General features: G+C 36.0%; 1 protein-coding gene across 1 annotated transcript in view; it reads left to right on the top strand.

The window, feature by feature from the left end:
• The window catches only part of LOC113236628 (RYamide receptor-like), a 133,953-nt gene that overhangs the window by 77,544 nt on the left and 34,562 nt on the right, over window positions 1-21,847 (top strand). Inside the window, exons 5-7 of the mRNA XM_026472788.1 lie at window positions 11,268-11,404; window positions 11,626-11,720; window positions 13,464-13,589. Of these exons, the coding sequence (XP_026328573.1) occupies window positions 11,268-11,404; window positions 11,626-11,720; window positions 13,464-13,589 (358 nt within the window). The remainder of the gene's footprint in view (window positions 1-11,267; window positions 11,405-11,625; window positions 11,721-13,463; window positions 13,590-21,847) is intronic.

Here is a 21,847-nt window from a genome sequence, read left to right as displayed (position 1 = left end):
CACACACACACACACACACACACACACACACACACACACACACACACTCACACACAGGTAGACGGCCACAAATTACTGCCAATTTCACGAGATAATAAAATGTAGATACAAATATATCTCCCGGGAATCGAATCCGGGACCTCTCTCTGCATGGCAGTTCAGCACGGTAACCGTTCGACCACGGAGTCAGTTAAATTTTTATTACTTACTTTAAAAATAAAATAATGTTTCTTTGAATCAAAATATCCTATCTACAATATTTAAAGTACTTTCTTTTCGTGTCGCTTACCCTGTATATTAGCGATTATCTCAGCCATGATAGAGATAAATCCACAAGTGCTATTTTAAATCTGTGAGGTGCTAAGTATGATAAATGTTCGAAAAGATGGTGGTTTAGATAAAATATCTCCTTAACTTTTATTAATGTAAAATAAACCAGCGATGATGTGGCGGACGATGTTAGATACGATATAATACATGAGATAATGAACAGGGGTTACTTGAGGCGCTTTCTAATATTCTTGGTTATATATTAGTAACCAATTTTACTGTGACATTATACAAAAACTGAAGTGAGGAAAACCAGTAGTGTAATATTGGGTGATGATTGAATGCAAAAACAGTTGTAGAGTTAATAAACTATCATCACAAATTACATGTTTCTTACTACGGTATGAGTGCTTTTTATTTTCTCCATATTTTGAAATTACACGCTCTGTGGTCACGGGTTGAATTAGTCAGTCAATGAATCAGTCGGGAAAATGAAAGGAACGCTTACCGTGGTAAAAAAACCTGTAATTAGTGGTAATCATTTAGTGAATAAACCACGAAAGTCTTAAAATAAATAAATACTTGTAGAATTAAACTAACTTTCTTTCTAGCCACTTTTACGTCGATATATGAATAGCCTATCCATAACCTTCAAGTCATATAAAATTACTCTTGGAAAGATCAATGTCGAATCACGTGACTTTCAGAATGCCCTAAAACTTAAAGGAATTAAGTTCTAAACTGTATGTTCTGCGGTTACTGTGGCTAGTGTCTAATAGTTTTAGAAGAGCTTAGCAAACAGGATAATTCACAATACGCTTTGTTGCATAACTAACATAATAATTCTAGCGATTCCTGTAGGGCTAGCACAACAGGGTGCGACTTTCGCGAGAGCGACATAGAGCGCGTAATTTCTATTTGACCTGTGTCGGTCGATCATTTTTCATAACCCGGGTCGATTATGACTCATGCGTAATGTGATTGGGTCAAATGATTCGATCATATGTTCGATATTTTAGCGGATCAACCGTCTCTCAAGATACTTCCAAATGGCGTTTAAAAGTGTCAAATTATACAATTAGCTTTTATTCTTGCCTGCTGATAGGTAATGTGTCTTTATTTAAATACTACATTGATAAACCACACGCAGGACACAAAAATTTCCTTCGAGGAAAACTAACGGTGCTACAGAACAAAATACAAAACAGTACAGTTCAATATAGGTTCGTAACGACAAAAAAGGGGGATGGTGATTGTCTATATATATATATATATATATATATTGTATATATTGATACACTTCATGTAGCGCTGTCTCACGATTCATTTTAGGTCCTAAACTGAATAGTAATAAGAGTTCATGGTAAGGCCCATGGACATTACGCTACGAAGCAATTAGGATGTTATGATTGATAGACTCATTAATCCGTTAACCCGTTGACCCGTTGACTCGTTGAATGCTCTATCGAACAAATGTTCGACCCAAACAAAGAGTGAGAAGGCGAAATATGTCGTGATTGGGGACTTCGCGTGAGAGTGAACGAGACAACAATAATATTGTGAATTGTTGAATAATCCCTAAAATTATAATGATAAAGCCGAATATTGCGCGCATGACCCATGAAACTCTAAAATGATCGGGTTATTTAGAAGCTAGTAACCGGGTTATCGAGTCACAGGTGCTGTTCGAATCATTTTATTTCGATCGACACACATCTAATTTCTGTACGAGAACAGCAGTATTTCGCGCTATATGTCGCTGATGCTCAAGTCGCGCCTTAACGTGCTAACGGATATCCGGAGATCAAGCAAATAAGTAAAGAGTGATCTCTTATTAACCAAAAAGCAGTGATGAAAGTTGATTTGTACGATTTTCAAATTTCAATTATCATTTTTTATAACTACGCCTTATGGTAAGCGACACGACTTTTCATAGCAGCTGTAGTGCCACCCAAAGCTTTAGGTCACAAATATCGAAGGGGCACTGCCAAGTCTCGTCTCTGTAATTTCGCTAGCACCCTTACCCTTCAAATCCAGAGGAGTAATGCTCGTATTACTGCTCGGCGTCAAAAATAGGTAAGGACTTCCCTGAATGAACTTTTACTTAAGAAGCTCTACTGATTCTGAATCTATCTTCCACTGAGGTAGGCAGAGATCATGAACCTTCACTTGCTACGTTCCTGACAAACCTTCTCCACTCACATCTCTTCATATACGCTGGTTACTCTAAGTACTTTAAACTTGGCCTTAAGGGCATCTTAATATAATCGAGATATGTGCACTCGTCGAGGTTCGTCTCCCCAAATTTTTACCGCCAATCTACTAACAACCATTTACATGACCAAACCATAGAAATTCCTTTTTCTGATCACTACATCTTCTTTTAGAACACAACAATCTCACTAAACTGTTCAACATTCTGTTTTTTCACATGTTAATTTGTACTACATTCTCCCCGCTCTTATATTTTTTCTAGAATACCCACTATTTCCTTTAAATTCTTCGTGTTCCGTATAAAAAAAAACATCATTAATGGTCAGCATTTTTTCTGCTTTCTATGCGTACTTTTCACCTTTTTATAGGCGAAAAACAATCGTCTATTTGGTGTAGGAAATTTACGTCGAATCGCTTTTAAACTTGAAATCAAAGATGATTTCATGATATTTTCTATATCAAGAGTTTTATCTTAAACCTTCAGGTTCGTGTTAGCTAACAATTTACCCTAACTCTGTATAACATCCTTTGGTGTATTTACAGGTATTCAATTACTGTATGTATTATTTAGTAGCAGTAGAGCTCCTAGTGAAAGAATTCGTCCAGGGAAGTACTGCCTCATTTATTTCTATCGCCGAGCGGTAATGTAATTATTATTACTGCGTTCCGGTTTTCAAGGTTAAGAGTGCTAGTGAAATTACAAGCGCATGGACCTTATCAACTTATGTTTCAAAGTGACGGGCGCAATGGCAGAGCCCCTCAGATCTTTGAGATTTAAACTTAGAGTGGCACCGCAACTGCTATGGACAGGCATGTCGCTTACCACCAGGAGCACAACTTGTTCGTTCTATCACGTAATTATTATCATAAAAAAATTTAGTATATTTCTCTTCTGCGCACTCATCTCAGGAAAGTATTATATTTCCAAAAATGAATAAAGATAAATAAAGAAAAATATGTAAATGCTTGATGAAAGAGAATACTGCTGGACAATGTCTCAAATGAAGTCTAAACTTTATCAAAGAAAATTAGAAAATTATACGGGTGGTAGGGTTCTCTACTCAGACCCGTCTGGGTATGTATATACATTTATATGTAAGTAGGTACCACCACACTACCTTTTATATCGCAAATGTTTTTTTTTTGTCGTTCGTATTCAAGGGCAGGGAGAGTTAGTCTATAGAAGGCGAAAACTACTTTCATTTACACATTTAAAATAATAATGATTTCGGCCGATAGTAATGAAACAGCGCCCCTGATGAAAGAAACGATATAACAGATTACCTAGAAAAATGCCGTCGGCTAATCTGATTTCAATTCATATAACTCCAATATTCTAGAAAAGACGATGGAAAAATTTATTCTAATTAGTTTTGAGTAGAGATGGGATTATTAACTAAATAATTTACTTCAATAGAGAATTTGCCTTAAACCTCAAATCATCTTTATGCAGTGTGCTGTATCCTATTGACGTGTACTAATCTCCTTTTTGTATATAAACACCAATGGATATAATACAAGATACGATTAGTATTCAGTAAATTTAGCCTTATTGTGTATTCAATTACATTACCAATGGCAGTGATTTTAGGCTGCGGTTCTTGAACTTGACTCATTGCCAGGGAATATCGCCTTCCTATTTAAGAATACACAATTTATTTGATAGGCCACAAGAGAGGCGATAATCTAAAATATATAACCAAAATAATACTAACAATAATTCGATTAAAAATAACTGCCTCAGTGGTCGAACGGTTACCATGCTGGACCATCACGCGGAGGTTCCAAGTTCGATTCCCGGGCCGGGAGAAGTATTTGTATGGCCTACATTTGTATCTCTCGGGAGTTTGGGCAGAGAACAAAAAAGTAACGAGAACGGACACTCTCCGCCCCTCCCTAGCTTTAGATACCGCACCACGCCCCGCACATCATTGACTGGACGGGAACGAAGCTGCCGGCGAGCTATTTTCGCGCGAAGATGGCTTAAATATTTGAATATAGTTTTCATTTACTCATTACAAAATTTGCACGTTCATATATAACTTCGTTTTACGTTACTACTTATAATGGTCAATTGTGCTGTGTACGGCTGTTTACCATCACTTTCCGAAAGATGTAACGAAATAAGTAAAAAAACTTAGGTCTGAGACTCATTCAGTTATTGTTTTCTTCGTTTATTTACTGCAAAGTAATATATGTGTAAAAATGCATAAATTATTATATCAATATAATGAGACGCCTTCGTGAGCTAGTAGACAAGGGTTCTCGAATTTTCAATTCGTATTGCCGATAAATATTAAGTACGTAGGTAGTGAATATATCTAATTATTAACTAGATAATGACGATAAACTTGGACACGAAATTTGAAATGCCTTGGTTACCTTATTTAAAAGTGCATGTCAAAATATAACACTTTAAGTGCTTTTAATTTATTTTTGAAATAAATCCTCAATATTACTCTAGTTAGTGAATTAATGATAAATATAATATTATACCGATATAAATACCTAATAGACATGTGTAATTATTAGGATTCTATTTATAGAAAATCATAGATGACAGATTCGCGTTAGAATTTTCGCTCTGACCACGTAACATATAGTACGAGAAAGTGATAGGTAACCCTGCCACTTCATGCACACATTCGCGCGTGTGCATATAGTGCCTTGCTGTATGTAGTAGTAGTAGGTAAATAATTTTCGACTGTTCTATGGAGTGTCCACACCCCAGTAACAAATTTCAACGTAATTCATAATTTCAAGGTAATTCATGATTTCAAGTAACGGTTTCAAGGCCAGTGTGAATAGTCATTACTTTGGTGTGCATACTCTAATGAAAATGAAACGCGTACTTATTTTTAATAAGAAAAAATAGGAGCACAACATATCCTCAACGTAGATACACGCCATACTGGATTTTTGCTGACAGCGGCGAATAATTTAAACCTTTGTCAGTCGTTGTCAGCGTGCCGTCCCAGAGCATCGAGTTTTTTATCTATTTATGTAATTTCCATTTAAATACATTATTTTTATACTTACCTGTTCTAACAATTGTTTACTCGCTTGTTAAGCATTGTTATTTGTGTATTCGTTAAAAAAAAACAGAAAGTAATAAATTACGCAAATCCACATTTCAGAACCAATATTAGTTTTCCTGATAACTCTACTTACCTTACCAAGTTCACAAATTCAAATGTAGAATATACATTAAGTTTCTTTTTTGATAAACCAGAAAATGATACGCAGAAAGCGTAAAATATACCAAGTTGATTTAAGAATTTTCTGGTGCAGCTCAATCGGTGTGGGAGTACATATCCATATCCGGAGCTAATGGTTTTGTAGCAGTCTTCAGCATATCTTACGATTCTAGTTCATTTTAAATAAATAACTTACTTACTATTTCTTACCTTACTTTTCCTACCTCACTCATTTCTGGCGCCAATAGTAATGTGAGCATTACTGCGTTCTGGTTTTGAAAGGTGCTGGTCAAATTACAGGCATATGGGACTTGTCAACATTTGTCTCAAGGTGGCGGGCGCAGTGACAGTGCCTCTCAGATCTTTTCTTATTTAATAGCTTTATTTTCATATATAATTTATTAATTGTTGTGATTATGACACGTTTTAGTGATGCTCTGAGTAGCACTGAAGCTGTTATGTTACTTGTCACCGGGCGCACGACTTGTTCGTCCCATCACTATAATAATAAAAAAATATTAACCTAATTTTGAGACAAATTGTTACTGACTAATAATTACTATGGATAAAGTCCGAAGTAAACAATTTGTTCTTATTTAGTAGCTTTATTTTCTTATATAATTTATTAATAGTTTTGATACGACACGTTTGCGTGAGACTCTGAGTAGCACTGCAGCTGCTATGGAGGACATGTCACTTGTAACCAGGCGCACGACTTGTTCGTCTCATGTCTATAATAATAAAGAATACTAACCTAATTTTGTGACAAATTGTTACTGATTAATCAGTAACAGTATGAAGTAAACAGTTTTCTTCTTATTTAATAGCTTTATTTTCTTATATAATTTATAAATGGTTTGGTTTACGATACGCTTCTGTTAAAAAATAATAAAAGGAATTCCAGAAAGGCGGCGTTTATCGTTCCTCAAATAATCCATTCAATCATTTATTTTTATTGAATAATTATCGTGTTTTCCATGATATTCATCTATTTTTAACCGACTTCAAAAAACGGAGGAGGTTCTTAATTCGACTGCATTTTTTTGTATGTATATTACGCGATAAGTCTTTTTTGAAAATAAATTGTGAACAGATTTTAATGATCTTTTTTTGTTGGAAAGAGGGTATCTCAGTATTGATCCCATTTAAATTTGAAGAAAATATACCACCTCTAAAGGTGGCAAACTAGGGGATGAATTCGGTTTCGCGCACTTTCCGGTAACAGATGTAATTCCAAGAACTTTTGAGGTCGCTTTTTTTAGTACTCTATACTAATTTGTGAAAGGATTCCACTAGTTTGTTATAATTATTGATACATAGATCGAAACAGACACAAACGTGAATATCTTCAAATACCATGTCGCCACGTTGAGATGACAGAACCTGGTTAGAGTTAGATTGAAGACATTTTTCGATCTTTTTATAAGTAATAATTCATTTAATCATTCAAAACTGTATGAGCAGACTCGTTGCCCAGCAGTGGAATATATGAAGTGACTCGATTTATAACTAAGGGTCGTATTCTAGAACTCTACTTAATGCTCAAGTCAGGATTTGAGTATGGCTTAAAGCACTCGAAATCATACTCAAGTCCCTGCCATTAGGGTCGTATTTCCAGTGCTTGAAATCATACTCTGATCCTGACTTGAGCAATGAGTAGAGTTCTGGAATACGACCCTAAAACTTGTAAAGTCCACTAAGTACATCCGTGCAGTTTAATATTATACCATAAATAGACTAACATAAGCCAGAGAATAGGATCTAGATGCATCTTACAATTTATGGGTAACAAGCAACATAATTTGTAACAAGAGGCTAGGAATTACACTGTAAATTATTGGCTCACGAGTTGTTTATCTAAGAGCGAGCTGTGTGACGACAAGGCGCCTCTTAGCAGCGCGTCTACAATAATTCAGGCGCGATGCAGAAGCAGTGCAATCGCTAATCGTCTACCTTTAACGTGGATTCACAATGCACAAATTCTGGCAATATATAGTCGCATTTATCAGGTTGCGCGATATGACCTTGAGTTGATCAATCAGGAGCTGTGACTTTAGCTCCTGATTGGTCAACTCAAGGTCATATCGCGCAATGGGATAAATTGCGGCAATATATTGCCAGAATTTGTTAATTTACACACCACCTTTACATACACGCGCGACTTTCAGTAGCAGTATGGCTCCTTGTGGAAGAGTTCGTCCAGGGAAGTACTGCCACCTTACCTATTTCTGTCGCCAAGCAGTAATGTCATCATTACTGTGTTCCGGTTTTAAAGGGTAAGGGTGCTTATGAAATTACAGGCTCCTGGGACTTGTCAACTTATGTCTCAAGGTTACGGGCGCAGTGGAAGTGCCCTATAAATCTCTGCGATTTAAAGCTCTGAGTGGCACTGTAACTGTTATGGACAGACGTATAGCTTACCAACAAGCGCATGACTTGCTCGTCCCGTTACTTTATATTTTATTAAAAAAAAACTTAAGCCGCGATATAATAAGAAGCAATCGCGCGTTTCACAAACGTGCGTTTGTATCGCTCTATAAAGTCGCTGTGTAACCGCTCTTACAAAGAAATGTATACGTAATGTTGAGGAAAAATATAATCGATAAGGGAAGGAAGAAGGATCGAGGGGAAAATTTTTGGTAAACATATTATATGCCATTATTATGTTTACCATTTTCACATCAAATATCATCTCTACCGTAGAGATATGTAATAGCTGCCAAATTAATATTAGACCCTGTTCTGGGCGCGTTAATATTGACTATTGCGTCAATGTTTGTGTTGGGCACATTTCTAAAGAAAATGAGTTCTGTAATATTTATAAAATAAAAAAATATATATTTTAGGGTATGTGAATGGCGAGAATTTAAAAACACACAACTATATTAGATATATTAATTATAATATTTATAATAATCAACATACAATAATTATGGTCAACCGTGACCATGGAACCTGTCAAGGGTCCGAAACGATGATTTTTTGAAAAAACAAATATACGCGATTTAAATCCGGAAAAATAGTTTCATTTACTATTTATAATAATTGTTTTTTTTTTATAATATCTAGTAACGGGACGAACAAGTCTTGCGCCTGAAGGTAAACTACACGCCTGTCCATAACACGTGCAGTGCCACTCTGAGGTTTAAATCGCAAAGAAAGAGCTGACACTGGCTGGTACTGCACTGCCACAGCCCCCGTAACCCTGAGACATAAACTGACAAGTCCCATGTGCCTGTAATTTCACCAGCACCCTTACCCTTCAAAACCGGAACACAGTAATGTTTACAATACTGCTTTAATAGTTACTTTATTTCAGGAATTTACCCATCATTAGAAATCACGAACTAACTATTGATGCAAAATTAAAACACAAAAACTCAACATTTAAAATTAAACACATAAAAATTCATCAATACAATTGTAACAAAAATTCATAATTTAAAATTCCAAAAAAAAATAAATAAAAATGAGGTAATAAATGAAATATAACTTATTCCTTATTCGCGCTCTTTCAACAAACCGTAAACTTTCCGTAACAAAACGCTATTCAAAAAGTAACTTAGCAGACTCAATATTACATAAAAGAATATACAGCAAGTTGTTAACTTAATGACGTTCAACAGGAAAAAAGGATGATAACACCCATTATAGGGGCCAAGATAGGCTTTTATTGTGAAACTGGTATTTCTTTTTTTACGTATTTTCATAACATTCTTCACAGTCAAACTTGTTTGTGAAAATGGGTGGAATGCGATTAAGATAACACGCTTTATGAAGTTCTTTCTAAAACAGTCTATATGTTTAAGGGCAGCTACTTATCTAAATACCTTCTCTTTTTTAGAATTAGGAAAAGAAGCAGTTATCGTAAACCTTTTTAGTCAGTAAACAAATTACAGTAAACGAAACCATCGTCAGAATTGATGACACAACAATATGGTATTATTATTTACAGTTTCGTTTACTGTTTGGGACCTCCGTTTCTTGAAGGTTTTTTTTAAGCCTTTGATTAAGTTCATTAAAGCTAGCAATAATACATTTAGTCTTTCGTGAATACTACAAGGTTGCAAGTTTGTTTGCGAATTTTGTTTTACGGTATTTATTAAATTGCTTTGAATAAAAGCAATCACACAAAATGTCCTTCTAATGCAAAAAAAAAACTATTAGCCTAACTAGACATGTTTGTACCCGGCACACCCGACGTGCCTGTAAGTGGCAGGTGTATACTCCGTCCAACCTTTATTTTTTTCCATTCTTAAGGTCCAACCATTCATTTAACTTTTGACATAAGCATGACATAGACAAAAAAATATGACACTTCCTCTTAGACTATTTCCATCTTAGATGGAAACTAAAGGACATGTTACGTTGACATGTATAAATCAGACGTTATATGTATATGATGCATTTCGAGGTCGAAAACATAAACATGTTATTGTCTTTGTTTAACTATTACGTGCCGTCTTAAGCCAAAAGAGATAGCATTACATTGGTCTGTGTCAAACACGATAATCGAAAATACGTAACATCATCTTAAATGCCAACTGTGTCCATTTCGCAGTACATGAGGTACATGATACCGTTGTCAAAGGGAAGTACATCAAATGTCAAAACAAATGTTTTTCCATTAATTAAGTAATTCCTGGAATCTTTTATTTTAATTTTAGCGAAGCAACGTGCTCTTTAGCTCCGATATTTATAGAGCCAACATATTATGTAACGAATATTATTCAAGTTAATAAATTTTGATACCTGTCTAATAAATTGTAATGAAATATGAGTGAAATGAAATAAATATTAAAATACATTCTTATTGTTTATTATAATGAATCCTCGAATTCTTCTCCATATCATCATCACCACTTGAATCTACATTAATATTAATTATTAATTCTTGAGTACACAAATTGTCAAACGCAATATCACGACCCCAATCACGATTCAATATTATTCATAAACAAAATCAATGTTTGTCGAAAGATAAGAATTCGCGCTGCCAAAAGTTAAATAAATTGTTGGACGGAGAATAGTATACAAGTTAAGAAATGCTAGGCAACAAGCGTGTCAACGACTGGCATTCCAGCTGCTTAAACAAACTGCTTTTAACAAAACTGCGAAATGGTTCAGAAGTAAAGGGTCATGTTCATCTAAAATGTAAAAGTAATGTAGTGTGAGTTGAGAAACTTTCTAGTAAAAGCAACTTAATTGTTAATTTGGGTAATGAGTAGTAGAATTGAAATTTTGTTAATGTCTTGTTTGCGTCACACGTCGTCTGAGCTTTTATAAAATCATATTATTTTGTAGGATTTCAACTACTTGTTAATCAAGTTCAAAAACTAATCATGACCATGTTTTTAGTACTACACGATACGATCGAGCTTATAAGGAAGGTTATTAAAATAATGTTAAGGCAAAGGTCAAAGTACCGTTGGTAATAAATGACCTGTCCTTTCAAAATTTGTGAATTTCTTAAACTGATGGCACCTTAAATAAATTGTCAGTAATTAATGAGTGCCGTAACTCTGAGTTATAAAAAATAATACAGAAATTAATTTAGAGAAAGTAAGACCTTTGTTTTTGTTTCAGTGCACATACGTCGAAGCGCATAGCGAAAGTGATCATTGTATTTATATGGATTCTTGCGCTGTCCCTGGCAGCCCCCATGGCAATGTCATGGGAAGTTGTTACTATGACGTATTATGTCATCGATGAAGTGGATCCAGGTAACAATAATATGATCCTTTCCAAAACATAGAACTCAAAATATTTTACGAATGAAAAATGTATGTGTCAGTTTAATTTTTAGAGAAAAGGCAATGGTGCCTGCTATAACATTTTTGCATCAATGCATACACAAACTGTTAACAAATCACTTAATAATATTCTTGATATAATCTTCGATATTACTTACAGATTAAAAACAAATTATACCTTTGTCTTGCAGCGTCCAAAACATATTACAAGAAACCGTTTTGCACTGCAAGTGAATTTGGAACACATTCTTTGGCAATATACAGGCTGTTATTGTATATATTTCAGGTAAGTTTATGTTTATATTTAATTTATAATTCACTGACTTTATTGCGCGTGTTTCTACCTAGCAATGGTAACCTAGTGGCAGAACAATAGCTTCTCAATTCAAAATAGCAACTTTTTTCACATATTTATATTTTTTATGACTGAAATAGAATCTACATCAAATATATAACGCATGTATTTTTTTTGTATAATGTTGTTTTCCTATTTAAATTCAATAATTTCGAAATGAAAAAGCTAAAGCGCCAGTCGTCGGTCTGACGTGACGACTAGCGACGAGAAACGCCGATATTAGACTTATTTGAATTTATTGTTTTCAGTTATTATGTACTATATATAATTGAATTGTATAATTCAATATTAGGAAATACTGTTTTTGGAAAAGTATAGAGTAGATACGAGAGACATACTTATATTTAAAAATATTTAACCAAAATTTGGCATAATGAGTAAAAATCTCTAAATAGCACGCACTCTAAGACGCTAAACTAAAAAACCTTGACACTAATTAATTAATCAAACATAATATGCGTTTTTATTTAGGAAGTACGTCGAACAAACGACAACTTCCTAGGCGGGCTGAAAGCTAACTCAAAAAAACTCAATTTAACTCTTTATATTTTTTCTCAACAACTGCTAGTTAGAAAAATATATAAATAAAATGAATTTTTTTCGAGGGCTTGTTGGAAAAATTTACTATTTTCAATTGAGAGCTCGTCGGCTCGATCTTTGTTTCGAAATGTAGCTATGACTAAAATTTCTAGGTTACGTACATTAGTGAATGTACATTAGGGAACGCAAAAGTTTTAATGAATTCTGTATCTCGAAGACATTTTACAACTCGTGGAAAACGTGTGCAGTCCCCAACACATATTGGACCAAATTCTCCCTCCACACTAGGGTTTTTCGAGCGTCAGCTTCTTGCCAACGCATGCACAGGGCAGCGTCGAAGTGAAGCGATGTCCGCGCGGCGGCGCCGTCGCAACGTAGTATTCCTAACTAATTTGTTTACGCAACGCCAGCACTGAGTGACTGGTGAATAGTGCCGAACTTCGGGGATACATCGCGTTGGCGTTGCGTCACGGTCACGCGGATGCGTGTCAACGCTGTACGTGCGGTGGCAAGACGCTGACGCTCGATAAACCCTAGTGTGGCCCCGGAGGCCTGTACCGAGCAGGACCCCAAGTCTGTTAATTTTTTGAAACCACTGGTCATTGTCATTCCATTGATATTTCACTGAGGGTACCTATATAGCAATTATGGTAATATTTACTATTTTGCTAAACTCTACTTGCAATGGCAGTTGAGTCTCAAAAGAGTGTCAAAGGATTAGCAGTGATAGCATTCGTTCATTCATCGTCAAGGATCGGTGTAGTACTAAAAGGAACATAAAAATTAAAGCAGATTTTAAAGCAGAAAGAAAAAATATATTGAACGACGGGGCACTAAAACTTACTATTTTGAACAAACTGGATTTGATTCTATTACTATTTCTTTCATTTTTGACGACCTTGGTGGCCCAACGGTTTGCGCTGTGGACGCCGTGCCGGATTAGGAGCTTCCGGATTCGATTCTCTGTAGGACCAATTTGGGTGTTCTGATTAGTAAAACTCTAGTACTCATACTATAGGGAATTCCTTAGTTTTGAGACCAGGTAATAAACAGGTGTGGTTGTGGTCTCCACACAAATTCTTATCTTTCCTAACCTCTTACTATTTCACTATTAAATTATTTCTTTGTGTGCAGTATGTGATACCATTATGCGTGATAACGTTTGCGTACGCGCACTTGGCGATGAAGCTGTGGGGAGCGAGGGCACCGGGCAATGCGCAGGAGTTGCGCGACGCCAATCATATGAAAAACAAGAAAAAGGTAAGACAGTTTACTGCCTACATCGAGAGGCTCCTTTCATCCACTTCACCTTTTGGATCGAGAAATTTTATATTACAATGGATATTGTACACAAAAATAGTGATAACACGAGAGATTATTGGCCTAAACCCTCTCCTTAGAAGAAAACCGTGCCGAGAATTGTGACATATGAAAAGTTGATGATGACCGGCACACAGACATCCTAATTGTAAAACCAACTAGAATGAAACAAAAGTAATAACAATATTTACTTATGGGAAATAAAATATGTACAAAAGACATCACTAGATACCACAATTATTTTTTTTTAATTCAAGCTTGGTGGCTCTTCGAGCTGTGTGGACGTTGATCTTATGTCTATCGATACTTTGGGGAAGAAAGGGCGTAAAAGCCAATTTGATAAAAAATTAGTTATGATCAGGCGGGGTAAGAGGAACACCGGGGAAATGACAATGAAAATAAAAATGAACAGGAACTTGAAGCGTTAACTCCTAACCTAAAAAGTCTTATGGTCTCTCAGTGCATAAAACAGATCAACAAATTAGGTTAAGCGCTTTTAGAGAGATGTCGATACGATGCGCTAAATCCAAATTTGACATTTGACAATTGTGATATCTTTTGTTTTCGTTGTGAGTATTCCTGAAGCAGTAGAGCTTCTTGCGAAAGAATTCGTCCAGTGAAGCACTCTCACCTTACGGTTTCTGCCGCCAAGCAGTAATTTTGAAAGGTTTTGAAGGGCAATGCCCCTCAGATTTTTGCGACTTAAAGTTCTGAGTGGCACTGCAACTGTTATAAGCAGACGTGCCGCTTACCACCAGGCGCACGACTTGTTCGTCCCGCCACTTGGTATCATGAAATAAAATAACTGGTATATTTATAAGAAATATCTATATACATACCTAAGGCTAAATTGTTGGTATTTTAATGTAGATACTCGTAAATAAAGCTCTTTATTGTGATTATTAAATACGATGTACTGTTCCTTATACCCAATCTTTTGGGCGAAGAGAAACGTTGTACACGATTTGCAGGTTTTCGGCAAATACATCGTAAGTATTGAATTTAGCGTAAATATTGTTAAAACATGTAAAGCTGATAATTGAAAGCAAGTTTGGTGTACTGCAATATTCTTAAAACGTTATGTTTTCTTTCTAAAGCTCAAATGTTCAATGCTCAAAGTTCTTCTTACCCCACCTGACCTTATTGATAAAAAAAATATATCTCTGTATTAACAACATTATGCAACACACACACGCACGCACACCACTTCAATTGATATTGTTTAACTTCTATTTCTTTATTTACTTATGTAAAAAATATAACTTGGAAAAACGGGGCTTTTAACACGTGTCATTTTTACTTACAAGTAGCCCCAACGTAGGATATAATTATTTTGTCTAGTAAATAAATGCTCTTTTTTTTATTGATGCATTTAGATAAAATTTGTATCCTCCTTCGGTCTATGTTTAGTTACTCAAAGTTTACATTACAAATAATATTCACTTATATGCCAAAAACTGCAATATTGACTTCCTGAAGCGAAGCAATGAGACTGCGAAGATATCCATTTCAAGAGGTAGAGCATTGACGAGCCTGGCAAATCGAGATTATACTACGATAAGTACAAGGAATAGGAATAGGAATATATAATAATAATAATAATAGAATATAATAATAGAATAGGAATATCAAAAAAGAAACAGAAGGCATTATACAGTTCACATAGCGCTATTTCTTTCCTATTTTTAGTAAGGAAGAGACAATATTGGAATATCATTCGTTCTTTCAATCACTTAGCAATATACATTTACTTGGTTGACAGGTTTGTCGTGGTACGAATATGAGTAATATTATAATTAGTTTACTTAATGCTTACATTGAAATAAGATTGTTTTTGGAAAGGTTGTGATAGGCCCCCTGGCGCTCTATATAAAAAAATCTATCAAAATAAACCAAAAAACAAACACAAACTGATAATAAACTCCTCTTTACCAACACTATAAAACAGGGCGCTGCTTCCATGTCAAGTTTTTCTCTCCTAACGTTGGAAACCTTTTGCTTTTTTATTTTCTTGAATTTTGAACCATTCTTTTATTTTATATAAACACATTTTAGTGGACAGTATTAAATAAAAAAAATATATCTTATCATGGCTTATTATTCTCTATCTACACTTTATTGAGCAGTATTGACTGTATCGTTCCGAAAAATAAAAGATATTTTACTCAAAATTATTGCATTCTTTGGCAATACATTTTTCAGGCCTTGTGTACTTTCATTATGAATATGGTTCTATTTGTAACCCATTAATAAATACTAATGGTCTATAATGATACTGTCCTTTGTATAAAAGGCAAGCATGACGATAGTGAAAATAACCCCTATCGCTAATCCATCCATTATTATTAGGATTTCCTCGAAATAGCTTTATAGTAATGTCTTTTCTTTTTTTTATAATATCAAGTGACGGATCGAACAAGTCGTGCGCCTGATGGTAAGCTACACGCCTGTCCATAACAGTTGCAGTGCCACTCAGAGCTTTAAATCGCAAAGATTTGAGGGGAACTGCCACTGCAACCTGTTCTGACACCCAGAGACGTAAGTTGACAAGTCTCATGTGCCTGTAATTTCACCAGCACCCTTACCCTTCAAAACCGGAACACAGTAATGCTGATATTACTGCTTGGTGGCAGAAATAGGTATGGTGGCAGTACTTCCTTGGACGAACTCTTTCACAAGGAGCTCAACTGCTACAAAAACGTTTTTCCCTTGGTCGATTGTAACATTAACATAGAACACAGACAGTATTTCGGGGATTTAAATTAAATTAATTAAAAATTAATTCTTTTTTCGCCTACAATCTAAAATACGCAGATGCCTAAAATAATAATATCTTTATTCAGTTATTTGTACTTACAAATAGGAAAAAGCAAGCAAGACAAGATTTAAAAGTGTGCGTATAAAACAAAGGCGTAAGAAATTTATGAGACTCCGTCCAGCTTGACTAACGCAATATAGTGCTTTGAAAAGTTTTGCAATATCACATCACATTCCGTTCCCGTTTATTACATTACTATGTGATATCATCATCATCCATCAATCTATCACTCCGAGCTAGCATTGCTACTTAGTAATATAACCATCCCTGGTATATCACCTGTACCGAATATTGATGCGACTGTTACGCGTAAAATAGAGCTTAATAGCAGCTCTAGAGCTGCTATCAAGCTCTAGAGCTGCTATCAAGCTCTAGAGCTGCTATCGGGTGACGTTACATTACATTTTCAACTCATGTCTCAGGGTGACGGGCGTAGTGGCGGCACCTCTCAAATCTTTGCGATTTAAAGCTCTGAGTAGCACTGCAACTGATATGGGTAGGTACACACCTAACACCAAGCGACACCGCTTAACGCGAGGCGCATGACTTGTTTGTCTCATCTCTTGATGTTATAAAAAAAAATTGAAATGAATGATATCGTTATTGTGTAGAGTGATTTTATGAGTGATGTTTAATTTTTCAAAGTGATGTGTGATATTACATTACACTGTCATATGATATCACAGTTGTATTACTCATTCACATTATGTACACATCTCTAACTTCGGCTCCAAAACTAGACAAGGGCAAGACAGTGTTCAGTTAGGCGGGACAAATTATGTTCTTGGACGTAAAACGAAACAAAATATAAACTAAAAGAATATATCGAATCTAACAAAATATAAAGAATCGCGTTGCGAATAAGTATTATATTTATAAATGATGGCAACACAAAACTGTTATAACCACAAAATTTCAACTAGTAATTTATTCACGACAATAACCAAAAGTAATTAAGAAAGTTGTCGGAACGCGAAATTCTTGATAACTAGTTGACATAGACGTATTAGATGAATCGTGGACAGTTTAGTAATTTTGCAAACACAATTAGGTTTGATTTAAAGCAGCATCACAACTGGATTTTAAGTTCATTTATTGTTTACTCCCTGACTATGCACATTTTTGTCATCAGCTCACCTTTTTATCACCCTCTTTTACGATTCCTGGCCATTTATTTTTTAAATTTTGTATTGTTCTTCAATTCCCATTTCTTCACTGTTTTTACACTTGTTCGATCAGTCGTCACTCTCATCAAAATTCTTGAAACGAGAAGATACCCATAAATCACAAATCACCTTGATTTCCTTATTGTCAAACTTCACGTCGATTATTATTACGTGTGGCGCACTATAAGTTTCCGGAATTAATAAGAAAAAAAATACAATAAAATGGCCAAAAATTAATTTATTGCTTCTCAAAATATTCTCCGTTAGCGTTAATGCACTATTTTGAGACGAATGAACCAATTTTGAAAACATTTATGCCACTCCTCTGTGACAATATCTGAAACATATTTTTCATACTCTTCGACAGCCTCTTCGGGTGATGAAAATCGTTGACCGCGTAACTGGTTCTTAATTTTTGGAAATAAATAAAAGTCACAAGGTGCCAGGTTGAGACTGTACGCGGGATAGCTTATAAGGTCAACGTTGTTCACCTTCAAAAATTCATTTGTCTGTCTGGCCGTGTGAGAACTGGCGTTATCGTAGTACAAGACGATACGGCGTTTACGGTTATTTTTACGGAGTTTGTTAATAACTTCCGGCAAACAAATGGTCGTGTACCAATCACTATTCACGGTACAACGATTCTCCAAAGCAAGAGTAGCCACGTGTTCAGTTTTATTTAAAAAAGAAGCAATCATCCGCTAGAGGCACTTAGCACGCGCGCCACTTTGGTTGGTTTCGGCTCATCTCGAAAGACCCATACGCTCAATTGCTGCTTTGTTTTGGGATCGTAACTATAAATCCATGTTTCGTCCTGTTATCTGTTACTATGTCCCACACTAAATTTGACGCGCCTTCGTTGAATCTGGTAAGCATGGCATTGCACCAAGTGACTCACTCAGTCAAATTTTGTGGGATCCACCGAGAGCACAGCTTTCTCACACCCTATTGTTTGTGTAGTATTAATTGTATTTGACTCATGCCTATGCCTAAAGATGCCCTAATCTCATGGTATGTCACATACCTGTGTGTTTTGATCTTACGGCGCACAGCATCGATCTTTTTGTTGTTCACAGTGGACGGGCGACCATCACGAAATTCGTCACTGAGATTCACACGACCGCGTTTGAAATCTGTAAATCAGCTATAAATAGTGGTTTTGCATAGTGCTTCCTCGCCAAAAGCAGTTTGAAGCCGAGGGAAGCTCCGCTGAGCTGTTATATTACACTTAAAGCCGTAGAAAATCAAACTACGAAAATTTTCACGAGTTAAATCCATGGCGATATAGACAACCAACTTCTAAAATGACGCCACAATGTAAAGACAAGTGACAGTCAGATGAAACAAACTGTATTCTTCAGCCAAAGAGTTCCATTTTCATATGTTGTAATTACTTTTTAAATATTGTTTATGTAAGTGGCCAGTTCCGGAAACTTATAGTGCGCCCTATGTAATATTATATCTGCTTTATAGTTATATAGGCCCTTTTGTGGTGAGTCATCGAATACCTAACCTAAAATAGAGACGAAGTAAGGTCCATTCATCTCTGGTAACTCGTCAGGTGAATGGGCCTTAAATCACTTTTAAATAATAACTCTCGTTTCCACTGAAATTACAAATTAGAAAGCTGAAATAGTACAGCGCCAACAACTGACCTGTGTGTACGTCTGCGTATATTCCAAAACTATTCTGTATTTATTGTAATAAATCATAATAATAATAATAAGAGTCAATAAGGCATATTATTTCCAGTTGTTCCATTCTTGCTAACACTGAGTACTTGCACAGATACAACCAGGCAGCCAAAATAATACCAAGAGCTCGCTCTGAAGTACAGACTCGTGCAACAGAATTTGCCATATTACAAGTATCCACCGGAGCCAATATTCGAAGATGACAGCACCATAATCTACTGGGATCGACCCATTATCACGGACAGGACTATTATATACTATTCTTACGAATAAGCCTGACATTGTGATATTGGATCGGTCGCAGTCGAGGGTCTTTCTTGTGGACTTTACCATCCCGCATGATGAGGATCTCGTGAAAGCCGAAACCGAGAAACGCCGGAAGTATCTCGACCTGGCGCACGAGATCACCGACATATGGGATGTGGCCTCCACTGAAAGAATCTCAGTTGTTTTGCCCGCAAACGGGTTAATTCCAGTTAGTCGTTCTAACAACTTGAGGTGCTTGGATGTCTGTGGCGTGTCGCTTCCAGCACAAATGCAGAAGGCGGTCCTGCTCGATATGGCACGTATTGTTCGCCGGTTCTTGAACCTGAGTCCCTGACCCCGGCCGACTATGCCAGTGCCGGGAAGTACCGCCTCTCCCATTTAAAAATTCAAAATTAATATTTTAGACCTTGGGAGAGGCGAGAGTCTAAAATAGATAATAATAATAATAATAATAATAATAACGTACACACTCAACATAGCTCCGCACTAGGGAAACTCTGTGTCGCGGGTGCCATGGACACACACATAGACATCCACAAATTACACACCAAACTCACGAGAGAAATAAATGTAGGCCATACAAATATTTCTCCCGACCCGGGAATCGAACTTGGGATCTCTGCTTGGCAGTTCGGCATGGTAACCGTTCGGCCACAAAGTCAGTTAAAAATATAATATCTCTATCTGTGGGGGGGGGCTGTTCCATTTGATGTTGTGGGAAAAACAGCAAAACATCTAATTACAAAACAAAAGGAATCACATTACATCGGTATAATTAAATAATAAATATGTAATTTTTAAATTTTCGTCCATTATAGTAAAGCTCAAATTAAACCGGTCGATTTGAAGTGAAATAATTGACGACACCCGTCACTTGTTTCGATTTCGGGTTGGCCAATCGAAGCGCAGTTGTCACAGTAATGATTTAGCAGAATAGTTTTCAAACAAATTAATTGACACTTTGTCTCTATTTCTGGTTATATGCTCGATGTGGTGAGTATTGTGTTTAGTTTTATTGGGAGTATTTTATAATAATTGTACCTTTTTACATCATTTTATTATTTGTTACAACCTTCCTTTTCCTCTTTTATCATCACAATAAGATTTGTAGAAGGCTACATTCTTATTTCTCTAAGGCTACGCTACAACTCTTTTATGAAACGAATTATAGTAGCGACCTAAATATGAAAATTAAATAAAATGTAAATACCATAAATTTACCAATATACAAGACGAAACAGAATAATCTTCTTAAATTTTGTGAGTTTCGAGATTACTGCCTAAATACATAAAAGGAATATTAAAATCAGTATTTGATCGCTTATTTTGATCAAAGTAAGGCTTCCATACACGTATACTGTCGTAGAAGCACTAGAGCTCCCTGTGAATTTCTGTCTCCACGCAGTAATGTGAGCATTACTGCGTTTCGGTTTTGAAGGTAAGAGTGCCGTTGAAATTACAGACACATGGGACTTCTCAACTTATGTCTCAGGGTGACGGGCGCAGTGGTAGTGTCCCTCGGGTCTTTGCGCTTCAATAGTCTGAGCGGCATTGCAACTGTTTGGCTCAACTCACACTGGCGCAGAGTCGAAGCATCGCGACGCATCATGTTTTTCGCCTATAGCATATTCATCTCTATTTTCCCATAATTAAGGTACAAATTTGTGTTATGCAAGTACATAAATAAATATTGTGTTACTTGGGCGTAGTGAGGCGTCAGACGCCGACCACACTGTGATCCGGGCGCACTCTAATGCGAGCGTCGTCGCACGTCGACGCGAGTCGCCAGGTGTTGTAGTTGAAATAGAGGACGCAACGCGACGCTTCGACTCTGCGTCAGTGTGAATTGAGTCTTATGGACCGCCGGCCGTATCGCTTACCACCAGGCGCACGACTTATTCGTCCCATCACTTGGTAACATAAAAAATGTAAATTGCTCTTGCTACGACCAGAGGACTGACAAATAAATAAAAATTTTATAAAACTGAAATAAAAATTTAACATATTCCTAATCTGATAATGCAACTGCAATTTTTAACTAATTGCAACTGGTTGCAATCGATGCTAAATATGCAACAGTTTCTATAAGTCATATTTAATTTTAAAAACCAATTAATATGTTATAAGATTTTTTTTAAAAGCCGAATCGTGTTGCCTGTTGTGGTGTAAGCAATTTATATAGTGCCCCGCCATCTAACACGCAACTTCATTCTATAAATAATAAAACAAAAGAAAATTAAGGCGACGACACAA

The sequence above is a fragment of the Hyposmocoma kahamanoa genome, unplaced genomic scaffold (genome assembly GCF_003589595.1).
Source record: "Hyposmocoma kahamanoa isolate Upper Pololo Valley unplaced genomic scaffold, ASM358959v1 92, whole genome shotgun sequence".
Lineage (NCBI taxonomy): Eukaryota > Metazoa > Arthropoda > Insecta > Lepidoptera > Cosmopterigidae > Hyposmocoma > Hyposmocoma kahamanoa.
The sequence above is the reverse complement of the archived record's forward strand: the minus strand, read 5'-3'. Positions and strand labels throughout refer to the sequence as shown.